Source organism: Spodoptera frugiperda, chromosome 26 (assembly GCF_023101765.2).
Source record: "Spodoptera frugiperda isolate SF20-4 chromosome 26, AGI-APGP_CSIRO_Sfru_2.0, whole genome shotgun sequence".
Lineage (NCBI taxonomy): Eukaryota > Metazoa > Arthropoda > Insecta > Lepidoptera > Noctuidae > Spodoptera > Spodoptera frugiperda.
This window is the reverse complement of record NC_064237.1, coordinates 11,341,466-11,361,151: the sequence shown is the minus strand read 5'-3', so window position 1 is coordinate 11,361,151 and position 19,686 is coordinate 11,341,466. Positions and strand designations below refer to the sequence as shown.

Here is a 19,686-nt window from a genome sequence, read left to right as displayed (position 1 = left end):
GTTAGTGGACAAACACCAACAAAGTAGAGAGTATGTTACCTCGTTAAGTACCTGTACGTGGCACCCGAGCGTGGGCCGCGCCACCAGCTTGAGGCAGGGCTCGCGCGGGCACGGGGCGCGCTGCTCCGTGACCGGGCATGCGCGACCCGGCCACACTGCCGCCGTCAGGTGTTGTCTGGAGATGGGAAAGATAGAATTGTGAATTTTTCACAGTTTTATAAGTTTCTGATGAAATATGTGAAGAGACTTCAGACCAATCTTGTAGAATTTTTTCGAGAAAAAAAATTCCCTACAACTGTTTTCAATTTCATTCATTAGAAACTCAGTTACAGCGCTCTGAAGTTACCGGGTTCGTCAACGCTCATGAGAATCTGGTCAAAACGTTTAACATTTTTTTACTATTTTTTTATTGTTGTTGATATTTTTACAAAATTTTCGTTTAATTTTTACAACTTTACTTATTCATTTCTAACTTTTTTCTTTACCAAAGAACTTTAAATATTGGTTCCTCCGAATTCATATCTTCTCTGGTGTTTTTGGTGACCATGGGTGGCGCCGATTGCTTACCATCAAGTAATCTGTCAGCTCCTTTGCTCCTTAATTCGATAAAAAAGTAGATAATATCTCTCTTGTAAGTATGTTTACCTGGTCCGGCGCATATGGCTGGCGGTGTTGGCGTCCCCGCAGGAGCAGGCCGAGGCGTCCCAGGGCCCCCACTCACTCAGCTCGCAGTCCACGCCGCACGGCACGTAGCACCACGACTCCTTGGCTTCCGTCGTTGTGGTGTTCTATAGAGCAGGAAATTATTATCATTATTCAGTGAGCACCAGAGATTCATGAACAAATAAATGTAGTTTTTTTTAGATTTCAGCCATGATCGTCCCACTGCAGGGCAGAGGCTTCCCTACCTTCCTTCCATTCCTCTCTATTTAAAGCTTTTTGCATAAGCTTTAAATAAATGTAGAATTATTAAAATCAAATCTAATTCTAAATTACTTGAGATCGTGCCAAGCCTTGGTCATGGGAGTAATTTACGTAATCAGGTACAAAACAAGATTTTTTCTTCATACGATACTTTATAAAACACAACTTTCTGATTGAACTAATACTTACAGGGCAGAAGGAATCGTTCACAAAAACGCCGTCACTGCGCAGACACCTGACTGCTCTCTTCTTTGTTCCTTCACCACATGGGGATCCTCCTGTCAGTAACAGACGATCAAGTTAGAGAAGTCACATTTAACTACAATTAAATAATTTTATACGGTTGTATCACATATATTAAGGTCCCGGAATGGCTCGAAAATAATCGGGCATGTCCGAAACTTGGTAAAACTTGGTATTTGCTATTATAGGCAATATTATGTATAAAACTACGATTGATGAAGTTTTTAACTTACGCACCTAAAGGCTGACAGTCATCCCAAGGTGCGACGTGCCAGGTGTACGCGTGAGGAGAGCAGGGCTCCGCCCCCACGAGGTGAGGGCACGGGGAGCCTCCGTCGTCAGCGGGGCGCAGCACCACGCGGGTACGGTCACGACGACCTCCCCATTTAGTCTGATAGTCACATTAAACGATAATTAAAGTATAAAATCACATTTTAATAGAAAATGGTAAAATTTTTCATATTAAGAATTTGATGGAAGTCTTTGTTGAAAGGACATTTTGTTTAATTTTTATGCCATAAAGACTTGTTCCGTGCGGGAAATGAACCATCCAAAACTTCCATTTCTTATATGCATGGATGATTTGTCCACCTGTTCGCAGGGGCTCCACTCGGACCAGGAGCTGACGACGCAGTCGTTGGGGCAGGGCGCGCGACACGCCGCGTCCTGCGTGGGCGCCGGGCCCGCGCCCGCCGCCTCGCATGTCGTCGGCTCCAGCTCCACGCCGTCTGAGTCCACGCAGCTGTGGGGAGAGAGCAGAAATTTGAAATGATGTCTCTTCTATAGGATTTCAGTTGTGTGATCATGGAGTATGATCTGTGTCATGTGTTGACTTGTATGATCATGGAGTATGATCTGTGTCATGTGTGTAGTTAGTTAAGTAACGGAATGCAGAAGACTTTAGTTAGTTCAGCTGTTCATGTCTTCTAACCGAAGATGATTGTGATGCTGGTTGTTGTAACATACGACATGGAAACTGTCTGTTACATGGAATATATGTGCATGATACCCTTTCTCCCTCAAAATGCCAGCAACTCCTCTGGCGTTGTGGATGTCCATGGACAGCGCTGATTGTTTTCCATGAGGTGATCAGTCTGCCTGTAGTTACCTGTAGGCTATAAAGAGAGATAAATAATGCGTGTAGGTACATACGTGACGGTCCGGTTGATGAGCGCCCGGCCGCAGAGCGCGCGCGGCGGGCTGCACACGGACCAGTCGCCGAGCGCCCAGCGCGGCTCCGACACCGCGCACGTCGCGCGCTGCAGCGTCGCGCCGCACTCGCGCCCGCCGCCCGAACCCTCCTCTATCACCTCCCTGCATCGTACCGTGTTCTTTTTAGGGCTGTTAAATGTTAAACTAGTACTAAATAGTCTTTGAAATGTCATAAAACGAAGCAGATAGTAAACCAAAGAAGACCAAAAAAAAGAAAACTATTTGTTAGATGATTCAAATAGTTTTCGCAAAGAAAATGAAATACTGAAAAGACCAAGGCTTCAATGAAACAAATATATTCGATTTTTACTGAGCCAAAGGGTTTGAACACAAAGAAACGAGGTTAATAAATGCTATGGTGACTAAACGAGAATATATTTTTTAAGAATTGTAACTCACCTAGTACGGAATCGGAAAGCAGCCCTGGAGCCAGGTTCCGAGGCGCACGGCCCCCACTCCCCCCACTCCCCGAGCGCGCAGTCCCGCGCACAGCGCACGCTGCACGCGCCGCGCAGCAGGGACGGGAACTCCACGTCGTACAGGTACCCGTCTGTGGACGCTTCGCGGACACGACTTGGACCTGAACGAGGGAATTGGGAAATTGAATTACATTTATCGTCTAATTAAGGACTTAAGTGTAAAGTACCCGACGGAGTTGCAGGTTAGGTTCCCAGTTTAGGTGCGTAGGATCCATTTGGTGGTTTTCCAAACAAAACATAACCCTCCTTCTGGCGCAGTCGGGTAAAAAGAGGATGCGGTAACGACAAACAAAATCTGATTTGGTTTTAGTAATCAAAGCAGCAAACTTGATTGACTAGACGTGACTTACAATACCCCATTAAAAATATTAAACAAACATTATTCTCCATTTTTGGGCTGTCTAGTTTACCACGAGGATTGATGCTTACCAGTGAGTGGATGATATTTCTTGCAGACGTCCATGGGGACATCCCGTCCTCCCACCATGCACCTGGCAGCGCGCAACGATCTGCCTTCACCGCACTCCATTCTGTAGACAACACAAGAATGAGCTTAATTTTGTGATGAAATGCATTTCTTTTTGGATCCCCTGTATTATAATATAAGCCACACTTTTTTTTCTTTAGGGCGGAAAATCATCTAGTGACTGACTAAAATTCACCCCGTTCCTACTCCTGCTTTTCGAGCCGGAGCCCCGGTAACCCAGTAGGCAGACCACAAAAACGGATCAGGATACAAGTCATACTACAAAAGTGTTTTTATTTATATATATTTAAACAAAATACGTACCCAGATGGAAGTATGCAGTCAGAGTCGGTCGGCAACAGCTCCAAGGAAACGTTCTTACAAACGCAGTTTGGAACATCAGGATCAGAAGCGTCAAGGTGTCTGCAAAAACGATCACGATTGAGATTAGGTATTAAAGCTTTTATCGACAACCTGTGGCAGTTCGCTGCTGGACTATGAGCCTCATATAAAAGATGAAAAGAGGATATGCCGTAATCTCCACGTCTGGTACGAGGGTTCAAGCTTGCTATTTAAAATGTTCATAGATCGGAGAGCGCTGCTTCTGTTTAATGATCATTTCTTCTCCATGTGACAAGAGGCCTTTTCTCAGAAGTGGGATGATTCTGCTAACTATGGTCTTTATCAAATGCGTGGTCTTTTAGTCGGCTCTTACAGCACCTATGGTAAGGAGTAAGTTTGAAGACAAACGTATTCTTCTCTGCGGCCACTACTTAAAGCTTCTTCAGAAATTAAGGCTGAATGGACTTCGTTGTGCTTACTTGAGTGGATCAGAGCAGATGACGTCACAGGTGAGCGGAGTGATATGTTCGCAGGTGACGTGGCACGCGGCCACGCTGCGGGGGATCAGCTGGCCGGCGCATGCGCCTGCCTCCACGCGGTGGGACTCAGACCCGCACCAGATGCCTGCAATATTGGATCATGTTATTTGTGTTATTTTCTATTAGTAGGTAAAATTAGGGTTTTTGAGAGTCTATAAAATTGTCTGCATGACTTATTTGTAGGTTAGCAGATGTCTTGGTGGATGATTGGTCTTCAGGGGCAGCAGGTAAATTGTTATTGTTATCTTTTTTAAACGCTAAATACATACAAAGAGACCTCACGTTGTAGCCCTATAGAAATTAATCAGAAACGACATTTACAAAAAACAAAAATAATTTCTTACGTTTACCAACATCAATGAATGTAGTTTTACTTTACTTCAACCAAGAAATAAACGTGACTTACTTCTAACTCTGTATCCGACTCCGCAGCGTTGCATGGGCGGCAGGCGACACGTGCTCCAGTCGCCGGCGACCCAGGCGGCGTCGCGCGCGCGACATGTGCGCGACACCGGACACTCGCGCGTCTCCATGCGCGACCCACAGCTCGGCCCGCCGTGCACTACTCGCACGCGGACCTGCTTGCCCGGCTCTGGGGAGGACAGGATTATAGATGGCATTATTGTGAAGGTTTGTTGGTCAATATACTGACAAATTTAGGTCAACGCATGTCAATGGAGGCCTAACTCCAGATAAACTGGGACAAAAATAGGAAGAAGAACAATTTCCGAAGAATTTTCTAGTAGAAGAATACTTAACATTCCAATTTTAATTCGTAGTTTAAAGACTCATTGTCCTTGTTCCAGTTATTATACAATCTATTTAGTGATTTGATAACTCACCACAAGTATTAGGGCAGGGCGACCACGGCATCCAAGCCTCGACTCTGCAGCCGCGGCGACAACGCACCGTGCATGCGCGACGAGAAGCCGGGCGACGCAGGGGAGCACACCTAGTTCGATAAAAGTAATCATTAAATGTATGTTTCTTATCCAACAGAAGAAACTCAAAAGCATTAATAAGGTAGTAGAAGTAATTATTCTCCAGTGAGTACTCACAGAGCTTCCCGTACAACATCAGCGTTGTTCTGGACACACATCACGTCTCGCATCATCTCTCCTTCTTCGATGCACGGCTCGTCTTCGTCACTCTCGTTGAAAGTCTCTCCGTCCTGAGAATAAATGGGAAAGATGGGAAATGGAATATTTCTGGACTATTTGATGATACTACAAGTCTTTCAGGTCTATCATATGGATACACTAATAATTCCTCCCTTCCCAATCTTCCTAATCCCCGATTCCCGAACAACAACCCTTAAATTCCTAACCCCCAAAAAGCCGGCAACGCAATTGTAACGCCTCTGGTGTTTCAAGTGTCCATGGGCGGCGGCGATTGCTTACCATCAGTGATACGTCTGTTCGATTACCCGGCGTGTTTCATAAAAAAAAAATCATAAGTAAACGAGGTACATAAATATTGAAGCCATTTTGGACATGGTAGAGCATCTCACCAGTAAATCAGTGTAGTTATTGACAGGGATGTAGTCCTGTCGCCTCCTCTCGCAGGGTCCCCAGGGAGTGGCCAGCCAGGAGTAGGTGGCGCACGCGTGAGTGTTGCACGTCTCGTTCTGAAACAACTGGTCTTCCGCAGGACATGGCCAGCCGTCTGGAATGGGGGTGATTGTTAGATCAATGGTACACTGGAACATTATTTTGATATTTATATGAGTGACCAGCGGGAAAAGCTTGATTATTGAAAATAATTGCAAAAGACTTGAAAATGGTGATGACAAATACTTGTAAATATTTATGTATCTGCAAATATTTCATTAGTATATTGTAGTGAATAGTTGTTTTGTGATACCTGTGCATCAATAGACATTTTTTCCAATTGGTAAGGCTTCATACCAGATGATATTAATCAGCAAATAACAAAATCACCAAAATATACTTACTAGGAGCAGAGTGAGCCAGTATATGTCGTCGCCTAGTCCTGGAAGGTCGTGGATGAGAGGCTGCAGCGCAGGCAGCTGAGCAATGGCTCCAGGCTCCCCAGGACGACACCACGCAGTCTCCAGCACACGCGATGCGGCATCTCTCGCTACGAGGGGGAGCGCCTGTACCGCTGCACCAGGCGCGCTGAGCTTCCTTCTGTATGGGCGTGAACAGAAGATGTTCAAAATAGGAGTAAGAAAGTATTTAGGATTCTTAAAGTCCCATACAGAATGTAGACAGACTGGGCTAAATATGAAAGAAGATTCTTTTAAGACTAGCTTTAAGCATGTATTCAAGGTACATTGGTAGGTAGTAATGTCAATAACACTTTAGTTGAGTACGAGATTTTGGGGTTTCCACGACAAAGCAGTTTTAGAATCTGAAAATACTCCAATTGCATGAGTAAATTTGGTTTCTTACCCCATCATGTCCGACACATCTCAGCTCCCGGCTTCGTTTGCCAGGTCCACAGGTGGTGTGAGGCTGGTTCAGTACGCAAGGTCCCCAAGGGAGGGCCTTCCACGACGCACAGCGGGGAGTGCTGCATGTTCGCTTCTCTTCTAGAGGAGGACACGGAGCTCCACCTCCTGATGCAGCAGAGATCACTCGTCGTCGTCGGACACTGTAGCCTAATTAATGGAAATAAGGTTTAGAATGCATTGTTGCTGTTCATCATGATATTTTGGAGAAAATTCGGTACTTGTAAAGGAGAAGTAAATTTCGAATGGTTCCATTATTTATTGTGCTTTCAAAGGTTACCTAATTCTTCTGCTTTGATATCGGATAAAACGATCAGTAGCTAGCTTACCAGTGGTGGTGAGTTGTTGGACCGGGAACAGAGGGCAGCCGTCAGTGGGCTGGCACGCTCCCCACTCTCCCCATTCGCCAACCTCACAGTCCCGCGGACAAGGAACCTGAAAGAAAGTTGTCATTGATTTTTAATTTTGATACTTTAGAGTTTTAATGCTATCGAATAATTGAAATGTCATAAGATAATTAACTGGATTATTTAGATCAGTTTAAAAAAATTTTAGTAATTTTACATGTTGTGGTAAGGTTAAAGTGAACAATTACTAGTAAGTTTTTTTTTATATTGAGCTAGGCTAAAAGAAGCTATAACCTCACCTCACAAGGCTGAACAAGGGTTGGCATAGGCGCATGAGCACACTGCGCGGGGTGTAGAGCCCGCCCATCGGCGCGTACGCAGGTCGCGTCCCGGCGCTGCACCCCTCCCCCGCAGCCCACATCCCGCGCCGCTCTCCCGTCGTCATCATCATCGTCGTCGTCGTCATCGTCATACGTGCCGTCATTGTCGTCAGCGTCATCGTCATCGTCGGTGCTCACTGGAACAAGCATATAGGAAAATATTTTATAGTGTTGGTGTTTCCTGATACGGGGGTTTGGCAAATGGTATAGTGGATTGTAATACTAGAGTAAGTCATATTTTATTATGTTTTCGATTAGTTCGATATCCGATTAGTTTCAAGCCCTGTCGGGGGCCTGTGGCCCGCGTCTTGAAACTAGTCGAGTATATAAGTCGTCAAACTATAACATAATTATATTGTAAGGTTTAACCTTTTTATATAATTAATAGAATGATGTTAAAGTAGAATATAGTATGACAATGTACCCTCCAACTTAAAACTTTTTTAAAGCTTTTCACATTAACTTCCAGTGATCCCTCAAGTCCTGGATGTCCTCATGCATATTCCATGAATATGTAACTGGAGCTAAATGATCAACGATGCAGTTTTAACACATGGCTCGCGTCCAAGAGCCATGCGTCCAACATACATCAGCTACTTTATGCTAGCAAGACAATATTAATGGTAATATAGATCCATGTCGTGTACTAATCTTGATAAGACTTCGATATTTAGTGTGATGAGAATATATTACCAAGCAACATTTGGTTTAAATCAATCAATACTTTTTTCCTTCTTGAGTCTCGTATTTGCAATTTTTTCTACAACAGCACAGTCTTGGACCTACATACATATCGTCACGCCTTTAATCCCTGAAGGGGTAGGCAGAGGTGCACATTATGGCACGTAATGCCACTGTACAATGTACACCCACTTTTCACAATTTATGTTGTAAGTCCCATGTAATAGGGGGTGAGCCTATTGCCATATACCCGGCATATTTCCAGACTCCGTGCTACTACTGAAATTTTCGAAAATCCGAAAAAAGCCCATTAATACTTCGCCCGACCCGGGAATCGAACCCGAGACCCTTTGTCCGGCAGTCGCACTTGCGACCAATCGACCAACGAGACAGTCTGGTAGATCTTGCTAGATCTAAGTGTGTAATAAATATATGTATAGCCGATTGTATTTAATGTTATAAGGGAGTATTAAATGTAACTTCAAACAATCAAGTTGTTTCTTTAATCTCTCCGGCGCACCACCTTACAACTGTTACTATCTTATACTATCATTACCTACCTAGTTATATGTTTATGTCCTAAACGATCTAATTGCATTATACTCCGCATCCCATTTCCATAATTGTCCAATGTCCACTCACTAACGCAATGTTTCGCGAGGTCATTACCCTTATCTTCCTGAATACAAATTAGCTCCATCCGTAGCCAGTTTTAGCATAATTATCGCACAAATCATGTTGTATCAATTAATCGTGGTTCACAATAGCCAGTGACGTCATAGGTCTATTATTCATTAGGCTAATCCTTAATAACTGCTTATGCCGAATGTGTAAATAAACTTATAATTATAATGGTTTCTGGTAAAAATAATTTAATTATGTCGATTAATAAAGAAGTATTGGTATTGGTTGTTAGATTATGACTAAATTAATTAATACACACTAGATAGACATTAACTGTTCGAGACCGAACTTCATAAGTAATCTATGCGAAGTTAAAGTTCGCTTAAATACCACAAAATACCATACTTATCTTAATTTTTTTTAAACATTGCTCCACACTAGGATTTTGTCCTGTATCGTAGGTGCATTTACAAACATACCAATTCCCATGTACATTACACCCAGACCCGAAACAACAATTTGTGGATATCACACAAAGTTGCTCCGAGCGGGAATCGAATCCGCTACACGTTGCACGGCAACCAGTTGCCTAGCCACCACGCCAGCCATGCAGTCAAATTGTATTTTCGAAGAAATATTTATAGGTCAGGTTTCCATAATACTAGGTGCTTCGTGATCATGACTAGGAAGAGGATGGTTAGTTACTAACCTGTTTGAAGCATGGTGTGTCCGGCCTCGATGGCCACCTTGCACTGCCCCCAGGGTCCAGGCGTCCAGTGAGCGCTCGCTTCCAGCGCTGCAGGCCTTACTTCCTCCACCACGTCGCATTCCTTACCTCCACCTGGGTTAATAAAATGCAAAATTACATCAATTAATTAGGTATGAATTTTAAAATATAAGTAATCCTTATTGTTAATAGTGGAAAAATATTGAAGACTAGCTTTTGCCCGCGACTTCGTTCGCGTGGAATAGTGACTTCCGGCAAAGGAGATTGTCCAAAACTGGCTATTTTTGAACAGGCTGCTCAACAAAAATGTAATTTACCAATAATTTTATTTATATTTTAGTAAAATGTCTGATCCTAATAACTTTGTATCAATTAGCAGTATAAAAAATCACATTTATTTTAGTATTTGTTATGATAACCAAGTCAGTTGACTTTGAATTTGACTTCAGTGCTGTCAATCTGTTGTGTTTTGCGTCAAAATGACAGATATTATTCGCTTTGTTCTTTTGCATTGTGGGTGTTGTTTTTCTAAGTCTTCAATGGATTCTGATTCTTCACTACTACTACCTACTATGGCTAACACATAAGAGGCGATGGTTCCTATACGATTGAATTATGCAGAAATACTGCCAGCAGCCTACTGGAAGGTTTCCCGCTCCCTTCAGTCAACTGCAGTTTATTGCGTGGGAAAATACATAGTAGACACATTAGTAGAAAAACATATTTTGTATATTATATGAGAATAACACTGAAGGGAGGGCAGCTATAAAACAATATTGCTGCAACTGCATGGTGGGCCGTAGAACAGTAGATTGCTGTGCACATATAATGACTATTATTTGGTTTTTGAGCTGGGCAAGGTACCAGGAAAATATTAATCCACCTGCCCAGTTGCTAGACCATATTTTAATTACATTTGAATCAGATTAATAAAGAATTTTAATAAAAAAATGTTTTATTTCATGCATAAACAGCTTCAATAAAATGTAAAAAAAAAACTAAATATAAATCTGGATACAAAACTAAGTTTGTATCTTCATTCTTACTGATATGAACTATTAATCAAACATATATTATTAGCTGAACTGCTTGTTCAAAAATAGCCAAAGTCCCATACAAATTGGTCAATCTCCTTTTGGTTTTAACCACATAGTTCCCGATCTCGCGGAATCTCTTCAAAAATGAGATGTAGAAGATATTCCAGGGAACTCTTCAAAAATCAACATAATGAGCTCTGCGTTGGAATTTAATAAAATTTTAAAAAAACGTTGCCCCACATTAGGATTTTCTCCTGTGTCGTGGGTGCGTTTACAAACATACAAGTTCAGATACACATGACACCCAGACCCGAAACAACAATTTGTGGATCACACAAAGAGTTGCTCCGTGCGGGAATCGAACCCGCTACCCGTTGAGCGGCAGCCAGTTGCCCAGCCACCGCACCAACCGTGCAGTCATACTCACTTAGGGCATTGAAAAAATAGTTTAAAAACGGACTTAAACTAAAGATTTTTGAAATAAAAACTATCCTATGTCCTTTCTAAGGTTCTAAACTATATCTGTACCAAATTTCAACCAAATCCGTCAAATAGTTGTGGAGATTAATGGTATAAGCATAGAATAGTGTTCGACGTGATTCTTTAATTTGACATAACTTTTTTATTTATGAACCGATTGACATGAAACAAACACTAAATGTTAATTGAAGCCTACCACAATATATTCGTGAAAACCGCATCCAATTCGGATCAGCCGTTTCTGAGATTAGCGCGCATAGACGCACAGACAAACAGACAAACAGACAAACAGACAAACAGACAAACAGACAAAAAAAAAGTTAATTACATTTTTGGGTTCGACATCGACATAACAATAACCCCTGCTATTTTTTTTATTTTTATTTTCAATGTACAGACAGCACTTTTCTACGATTTTATTATATGTATAGATTTGCCTTCAACAGTGTTTATCTAGGATAAGGTCTAAAATGGATAAAATGAAAAAGTTCTATTCAATCCTTTAACACATTCGTGGACAGTACTATCTCACTAGATGTAGCTACTAAGACTAAAATTTTTTCGTACATTGCCCGCGTAGTTTCACGTAATGCAAAAATGTAAAATAATGTAGTGACAGTACAAAAGTCGTAATTATACCTGGGGTGACAGTACAACATTCCTTTCTTTACTACAGTATGAAAAATCAGTCGTTTACTAAAAACTGATACGTCGACAGGCGTACTGTTGTATCACTTTAGGCTATCTAGACGCCTGTGGCCGTTACTGTCCACCAACGTGTTAAGATTTTTTCACGAACCTTGCGGCAATCGTTTCAGTCTTCGGGTGCGCACCAGAGCGCCATCAGGTCGTGGTCTCCATGGCAACCACTCAGCTAGCACACAATCCTCCTTGATCACACACACGCGAGCTGTGCCTATCTCTGCGAGCACTGGACCACAGTACCTGCAGGTGTATTTATTACATTAGGAAAAGGAAGGAAAAGGAAATATCCAAGTAACAATTATACTTTTCTTGGCCAGCATTCCTTGTTGTTTTTTCTACCATAAACCGATAGTATTCAAGTATTCAAGTATTCAAGTATTTATTGCATCCATAATGTACATAGGTGTTAGAAATACAGTATTTAGTCACAATTATGGACCCTGTCGGGCACAGCAAAATATAAAAAATATAAAATTCGTAGGAGAGAGGAAGGGCTTTTAGTGTTAATTTAATATCATATTAAAATTAATTAAATAAGTATTTGGTAATTTCAATTTCAATATTCTAGTGATTATGTGTTTAGTAGTATATTAGAATATATATTAGGTCTTTTTTATTATATTTTTATTAATTATAATTAATAATTGTACTTGTTCGCGTCCATTCGTATTTATTTATGTATGTTCTATATTATATTTTTATATATATTATATATTTGTATATATATTATATTTATTGTTAATTTTTAGTATTTATTTTTAATATATTTATCATACAATGTTTTTATAATTAGTTTTATGGTACTCGTTTTGTATAGTATTTTAGTAATATTTAGTCTTATTTAGTGTTGACTAGTTATTATATTATAAGTAATTTATTATTTAGGTTAGACTAGGCTTACCCAGCCAAGTTAGTGTTACAAGTAGGTAGTCTTATTTATTTATCCTGTAGGAATTCATCTATGGTGTAATAGCTTTTTTTAATTAAGAGTTGTTTCAATTTTCTTATAAATACACTAGTTTTTTCTATTTCTCTTAATTCTTCTGGTAAATTGTTATAAATTTTTATGGACATAGCATATGGACTAGAAGCATGCATCTTTAAGTTGGAACGTGGCAAATTCAATTTATTTTTGTGTCGAAGCGAGTGATTTGTGTGCATGTCTCCTCTTTTTTTGTAAGAGTCTGGATACCTGCGGACTAGCTTGCATAATTCTAAAATATATATATTTACTAAAGTGAGAATTTTATGTTTTGTGAAATGAGGTTTGCAACTATCAGTTTGTTCTATGTTTGTTATAATACGAATTAATTTTTTCTGTAAAATAAATAGAGACTGAGCATCCGTACTGTTTCCCCACAGAATGATACCGTACGTGAACCAAGCGTGGGCATACGCATAATACATTGTTAGTGCAGTTTTTAAATCAGTAGTCTTTTTAATTTCATATAGGGCGTACGAAAACTTGGAAATTTTAGATTTTAGTTTAAGTATGTGTGATTTCCAATTTATATTCGTGTCTATTGTTAATCCTAAAAGTGTGAATTCGTTAACTGTTTCTAGTTCTACCTGATTGTATTGGAAATTTATGTGTATTTGGGTTTTTTGACGAGGGTGAAAAGTTATTAATTTAGTCTTTGTAAAGTTTATTTCGAGATTGTGTTGTGTCATCCAGTTTGTAAAGTTATCGAAAATGGTATTGAGCTTTTCATTGATGTGGTTGTTCGATCGGCATGAGGTGAGGATTGAGACATCGTCAGCAAATAGGACACATGGTCCTTCTATAGTTTTAGGGAGGTCGTTTATATAAATTAGGAAAAGCAGGCATCCTATAACGCTTCCCTGGGGAATAGAAGCTTGTATCGGTTTAATTTTCGATCGAATGAGCTGTATTTCCCTAGTGGTACTATTGTAGTATTCTACCTCAACTAATTGCTCTCTACTTTTCAAGTAAGACACGAACCAGTCATGAGCCTTTCCGCGCACTCCTATTCCGTGCAACTTGTGCAACAGTATATCAAACTGCACCCTGTCGTAGGCTTTGGTCATATCCAGTAATATTCCTACTGCATAGTGTTTATTATTGATGACGTTTAGAGCCTCTTGGATGTACTTATATACCGCTAAGCTCGTTGATCTATTTTGGCGGAAACCGTTTTGGCAATCATTAAAAATGTTGTATTTTTCACAGAATGAATATACTCGGTTGCACATTGCTTTTTCAAAGATTTTGGAGGCGGTTGGCAGAAGCGCGATCGGTCTGTAATTGTTAGGGTCTGTTTTTGCGTTCTTTTTATGTATAGGTTTAATTAATGCTCTCTTTAACTGGTCTGGGAAACTGCCTTCTTCGAACGATTGATTTATTAGTTTAAAAAATGGTAGGGTAAGTTCATCGGCGCACTGTCTGAAAAGGGTAGGTGGTAGTTCGTCTATGCCGTAACTGTTCTTGTTTTTTAGATTTTTTAAGATGCTGTTCACTTCATATCCGTCAACCGGGCTGAGAAACATGGTATTTTGAGTGGGGTTAATCACTGCCGTGTTAGTTCGATCGAAACCGGATTTTGGGGAGATATTTTCCCCAATGGATGCGAAAAAGTCATTGAAGATATTAGCTATCTGCGTAGGGTCACTTATCAAGCTAGTCGTTTGTAATGTTATATTTTGTTTATCTTTTTTAGATATTTTATTAGTTCGTTCCTTTACAATATTCCACATAGTTTTAACTTTGTTTGTAGATTTGTTCATTTTATTTATGTAGTGTAATTTTTTTGCTGTTATCACTGATTTTTTAAGGATTTTTTCATATTTTTTGTAGTATTTTGTAATTATTGGGTTATTAATTTTTATAGATAAAATTTTGAGTAGTCTTTTATTTCTGCAAGATGTTTTTATTCCAGTAGTTAGCCAGAAATTCGATTGTTTTGTTTTTAATTTTATTCTACGTGTAGGGATACATTCATTTAAAATGTCTTTCAGTGTGGTGAGGAATGACTGATAGTTTTCATTTAAATTTTTGTTCGGTGTAATGATGTTGTTCCAGTTTTGAGTGCTTAGCTTAGATTTGAATTTCTGTATGTTATTTGTGTTAAATAGCCTTTTTACAGTAAACCATACGAGCTCTTTAGTCTCCTGTTTAAATGTCATGTTTACAATAGTTCCACAGTGATCGGAAAATCCCAATTCTTCGACTGTTGTATGTAAACTATTGTCGTTAAAGTTAGTGAATATCAAATCAAGACATGTTGAAGTTGTATGTGTGATACGCGTAGGTTCTTTGATATGTTGTGTGAATTTAAACTCGAGCATAAGATTTAAAAATTGATTTGTCTTTATACTATTTTCTAATACGTTTATATTAAAATCACCTCCTATTATGGCGTTTAGGTTTTTATACTTTTTATTAATTAATTGCATAGTTTGTTTTAATTGTGCAAGAAAAAGTTCTTCCTCTCTTCTATTCCAGTAAATAACAATAATTAAAAGGTTAAGCTTTGGTAACATACATGCACATATTTCTATACAGTGTTCAATAGTTAAATCTCTAATATCATAACATTCTATAAATTCTATATCTTCTCTTAGAATAATACACACACCGCCACCACTACGGGAGCGGCGACAGTATGATGCTGCAATTTTACATCCACTCAATTGCAAATTATCCAATTTATCTGTAGAAAGCCATGTCTCACACATGCATATTGCTTTAATTGCTGGCTTATCAATAACAAATGATTCTAAAAGGTGCTGCTTGTTGTAAATGCTTTGTATGTTTTGGAATAAAATTTTAAATTGTTGGCCTGGAGTTTCGAAATGTACCATGGGTTAGAGTTTCACTATTTTCATATACTTCTTCTATACATTGTTCCGTTTGATATTGTTCATTTTGCGTCAGGTTATTGTTATTGTGAAAGTTTTGTTTTTGCTTTTGTATGTCTATTATTTTTCCTTCTATTATCAATTGGTTATTCTTAATGATTGCATATAATCCGTTTTTTCTAGCTTTCAGCATTTCCTCGTGCATTTCTTTCCTTTGAGATCTCGCATTTTCATCTAGGAATTCAGATACAAACAATCTAGTTCCTTGCAAGTAGTGTTTGTTTTCTAAAATGTATTTGGTAATTCTTTTGCTAGTGAATTCAATGACTAGTGGGCGGTTTTTATTATAATATCTGCCTAGTCTATAAGTTTCGTCAAGGTACTCCGTGAGATCAATGTTCAGTTTATTATAAAATATATCAACCAATCTATATTGTTCATCGTAGATTGATTCCTTATAATATTCAGGAAAACCATAGACCACAATTTTCCTGCGATTATTTTCATAGCAATGTGTAGAATTTTCCACTTTTGTTGCTATTAAGCTTTGTATCTCTCTCTTTAAGTTGTCGTTTTCAACTGTTAGTTTTTCTATCTTCTTGTTAATTGTAATTATGTCGTCTCGTTGTTGTTCTGTTTCCTTAGATAAAGTGTTTAACTTTCCTTCTATATCTTCCCTGATCTTGACAATAGCCTTATTAATTTCAATCTGGATAGTATTTTGTAACTCCGCTATTATTGTTTTATTATTATTTCGTAAGCTAAGGGTAATAATGTCGTTTAAATTCTTGAGTGTAAGTTCTTCTTCTGTATTTGGACTGGTTGGTGAGTCCTTGTGTTCTATGTATTGGGTATCGCCCGAAAAACTTAGACCTTGTGAGAAAGATGACGCCAGGCTGGAGTTAGTTGTTCTTTTCCTAAATGTAACATTATTATCTTCGGTTGGCGAATGTAATAATTGTGTTTCGGTGTTTATTGGTGTCCGTATGGGGGTGTTTACATTCCCAGTTTTCGGTATTTTACAACAGCAATCCTGACATATCCAGGATTTCTTTTGAACCAGTGTCATAGTTTTGTTGAACCGTGCAGTGGTAATATTTGCACATTGTAAATCGTAGCCCTTGTTACATAATTTACAAAATAGTTTTTCTTTGTTAGGTAGTGTTTGCAAGCATCCCGCACATAGGGATTCCACATTTTTTGGATCCATTTTAATTTTTGGTGACAGCGCCCTCTCTTATCGCTAGATGCAAACTAACTCAAGTGATCAATATTGTTTTTCGAGAACAAAGGGTGTGTGTATCCCTGTGGTCAGTGGTTGCGCACCAAAGAGCATAGATGGCGCTATTCACAAAATCGATAGGAATAACAGCGGGTTTTTGAAATTTTTGTTGGCAATAAAGTGTTATTTGCTGAATAAGTTTCAATTATCCTACCTTTTCAAGGTACTGGTGTCTTTGAAGTTTGTTTTCACTGGAAGTAACTGTTTATTCTGTTTAGTTCTGTTTAAAAACCACTTTGTTGTTTCGAACGAAATTTGAAAAATATTTGTCCGTTGCACTTCACAAAATTGTTTTATTTCACTAATATTCGGTGGGAACTTCGAAACTTATAGTCAAATCACTTCAAGTTAGTAAATACTACAACTTTTGTTGGTTCACTTCACTAAATGTTAACTTTTTCTATTTTTAATTAATTTATAACGCACAGCTGATGTTTACGTTGCGCACAGCAGCGCCCTCCTTTACATTTCACATTATACAGTCAGATAAACTGATTAACTTGAAAGTTTAGAGAGTAGTGTGGTTTTACTGTCACAGCAAAAGAAAAGTAAATCTAAAACCAAACTGCAAATACGCTTAACAGATTTCCAGAATAGTCAGTTAAAAGTTTAACTCTAACATAACGTAGCACGCCTTCATCTCTAAACGTTTCAACCAGAGCTCACGTTCGCAATATCAGCATTATTTTCTAAAACCACGTACGAAAATATTCACGGCGCCATTCCACAAGCCATTCGTGTTACAAACGTCAGCATAAAGTTCAATAATGATCAGTAAAAACTCTTTGCTCGGCGCGTGACACGAAGATGAAAAATGTTCCATTCTCTTCCATAATTCATCACACACAAGTTTTTGTACGGCCAAGTGGTACAAGATCAATAAGTGGAGGAATTGACCCAGTTCTGCAGTGCTGGCAGAATGCACGCCCAAGCAAAACATCTCAGAACTTAGCTTATGAAATTTCTTTCAAAACACGTGAATTATGGAGCAGATTGAAATATGTTTCGCCACAAACTGAAGTATGTACCAAGATGGGTATTTTGGCGTTTTGCGACGTAGCGGAATTTATATGAAGCTTAAACTTCTTGTTGTTAAACGTTGGTTTGACTAGAATAATATAACGAAAAATCTTATTTCGCTGCTAAAGAAGGAAATCCCCAAGGCAAATAATCATGAAAATCTAATTCTGCGATATCCGACAAGCAAAGCTTAATCAAAAAACATTTGGGCGAAATGTCTCTAAACTACTTTTCTAACTGATATTTTCATTCTGGTATAAAACTAAAAAGTCAGCATCTCTCTAACATACATGTGGATGGGTAAACTTACATGGCTTCTACGAATTGTCCGTCCTTCTTGCGACACTGCACCTGCCGACGCTGCAGGCCGAGCCGGGGCGTGTGCACTAGCGAGTCGGTCTCCATCCTCAAGTACCTGATGTAGCAAAAATATGTCGTCCATTTAATTGAACGGGAGATAAAGCTAGTTGTAAATAATGCCTGAAACTAACAGTACCAAAACGAAATGTAGAGCTAATTACTTACTTCTATGTATATACAAGTGATTAATGTCAGTCATATTTTGACGGTTTTTAGTCAACAAAGGCATTATTTTTAAACTCTATATATATTATCTATTTTTTTTTTTTTATAAGGAATGTTTTTTCATGGGCAAAAAAATGTAAAAGAAAATACGACGAAAAGAAGGTCCGGATAACACGAAGTCTTAGAATTTTTGTAACGAAACATTGCCGAGATTATAAAAATGTTTATCGAAAATATTTCAGTCTGTTTGATGAATTTATTACTTTATTTTTGTAGATAAACATAAATGATTAGAGGAAAAGTTTGATGCAAAGAAAATCAAATCGTTATTTTAAAAGTAACGCTTTTTTTTAAGAAATGGAATATAAGGTTCACAATCCCGCATCGTACGCATCACACGCACCGCACACAACGGATTTTATTTTGTCTTGTATTGTATAGAAACTCATACAGCTGCGTCCACTGATCATACGCATCGCACGTAGGTATGGCTGATGATGCGGTCCGTACGATGCGGGCCTGTGGACACTTACCTTTAAATAACGTTTCCTTTAAGAAAAGGAATTTATGTCTTTAGCTACCGTGTTATCTTTACAGCCTTTCAAATGAAAATAAATGAATTTAATAAATAATTAGATTGGCAACTTTGAGAGGCACCTATAAAAAGTATTGCATCTACGTAGCCTACGAAGATTAATGGGTTTTTTAGAAGCCAGTTACTGGCGCGAGTGTGATGGATCGACCGGCAGCCAATTTGTCAAAATGCTAACGGGGTTCCAAAGATTTTTTATATTATTACTTAAAATAATTCTGGAGGAAACCTTGGAGTTGGTACATTAAATATACTGGCAAAAATGTATTGATATTGAACAAACTACTATATGACGAATTCAATTAAACTGAACCACAGACATACAGTTATATGTATAGTCGTATACAAAGAGCTGTGTGACGATTCAAAGGGTAAAAAAAAAACATATGAAAACGCAATACATCAAATATTTTTTCTGCTATCATAAAGGTTGTCAAAGGCTGTATGCAATGTATGAATGGTATGTATGTATGTATGTATGGTACCTCTCTATAGTCCGTGAAGCATGCTCTCCTACGCCCAGGGGGTTGCATTCAGTCCATTTCCCAATGTAGATCGAATACTCCGAATCGCTTATTGATGGTTCTGCGAAAAAAGAAGAACAATAGGTTAGACATTTTAATTTACCAATTTATTAACCCAAAAATAATATCACTTCTATATTAAACTATTTTATAAACACAATAGGTTGTATTTTATTTTTATTTGTATAATATGGAGGAAATAAATGAATCTCAGAAATATATTTCAATATCGTAACAAAAGAAAAAAAAAACTGAATCTAAGACG

The 19,686-nt window shown here is 38.7% G+C and overlaps 1 protein-coding gene across 2 annotated transcripts in view; it reads right to left on the bottom strand.

Moving 5' to 3' along the window:
- Positions 1-19,686, bottom strand: part of LOC118264648 (thrombospondin type-1 domain-containing protein 7A) — a 112,864-nt gene that overhangs the window by 4,410 nt on the left and 88,768 nt on the right. Inside the window, exons 3-24 of one of the 2 annotated variants that reach the window (XM_050705102.1) lie at positions 19,383-19,482; positions 18,091-18,195; positions 11,754-11,899; positions 9,420-9,551; positions 7,325-7,542; positions 7,008-7,113; positions 6,620-6,828; positions 6,160-6,355; positions 5,716-5,870; positions 5,264-5,376; positions 5,048-5,157; positions 4,612-4,797; positions 4,146-4,290; positions 3,649-3,747; positions 3,288-3,388; positions 2,779-2,959; positions 2,320-2,481; positions 1,759-1,909; positions 1,405-1,558; positions 1,114-1,202; positions 646-788; positions 52-175 (exon numbers count right to left, since the gene is read on the bottom strand). In XM_050705102.1, the coding sequence (XP_050561059.1) occupies positions 52-175; positions 646-788; positions 1,114-1,202; positions 1,405-1,558; positions 1,759-1,909; positions 2,320-2,481; positions 2,779-2,959; positions 3,288-3,388; positions 3,649-3,747; positions 4,146-4,290; positions 4,612-4,797; positions 5,048-5,157; positions 5,264-5,376; positions 5,716-5,870; positions 6,160-6,355; positions 6,620-6,828; positions 7,008-7,113; positions 7,325-7,542; positions 9,420-9,551; positions 11,754-11,899; positions 18,091-18,195; positions 19,383-19,482 (3,125 nt within the window). Of the gene's footprint in view, positions 1-39; positions 176-645; positions 789-1,113; positions 1,203-1,404; positions 1,559-1,758; positions 1,910-2,319; positions 2,482-2,778; positions 2,960-3,287; positions 3,389-3,648; positions 3,748-4,145; positions 4,291-4,611; positions 4,798-5,047; positions 5,158-5,263; positions 5,377-5,715; positions 5,871-6,159; positions 6,356-6,619; positions 6,829-7,007; positions 7,114-7,324; positions 7,543-9,419; positions 9,552-11,753; positions 11,900-18,090; positions 18,196-19,382; positions 19,483-19,686 lie in introns of both variants that reach the window. The other variant, XM_050705101.1, reaches the window with a different exon arrangement.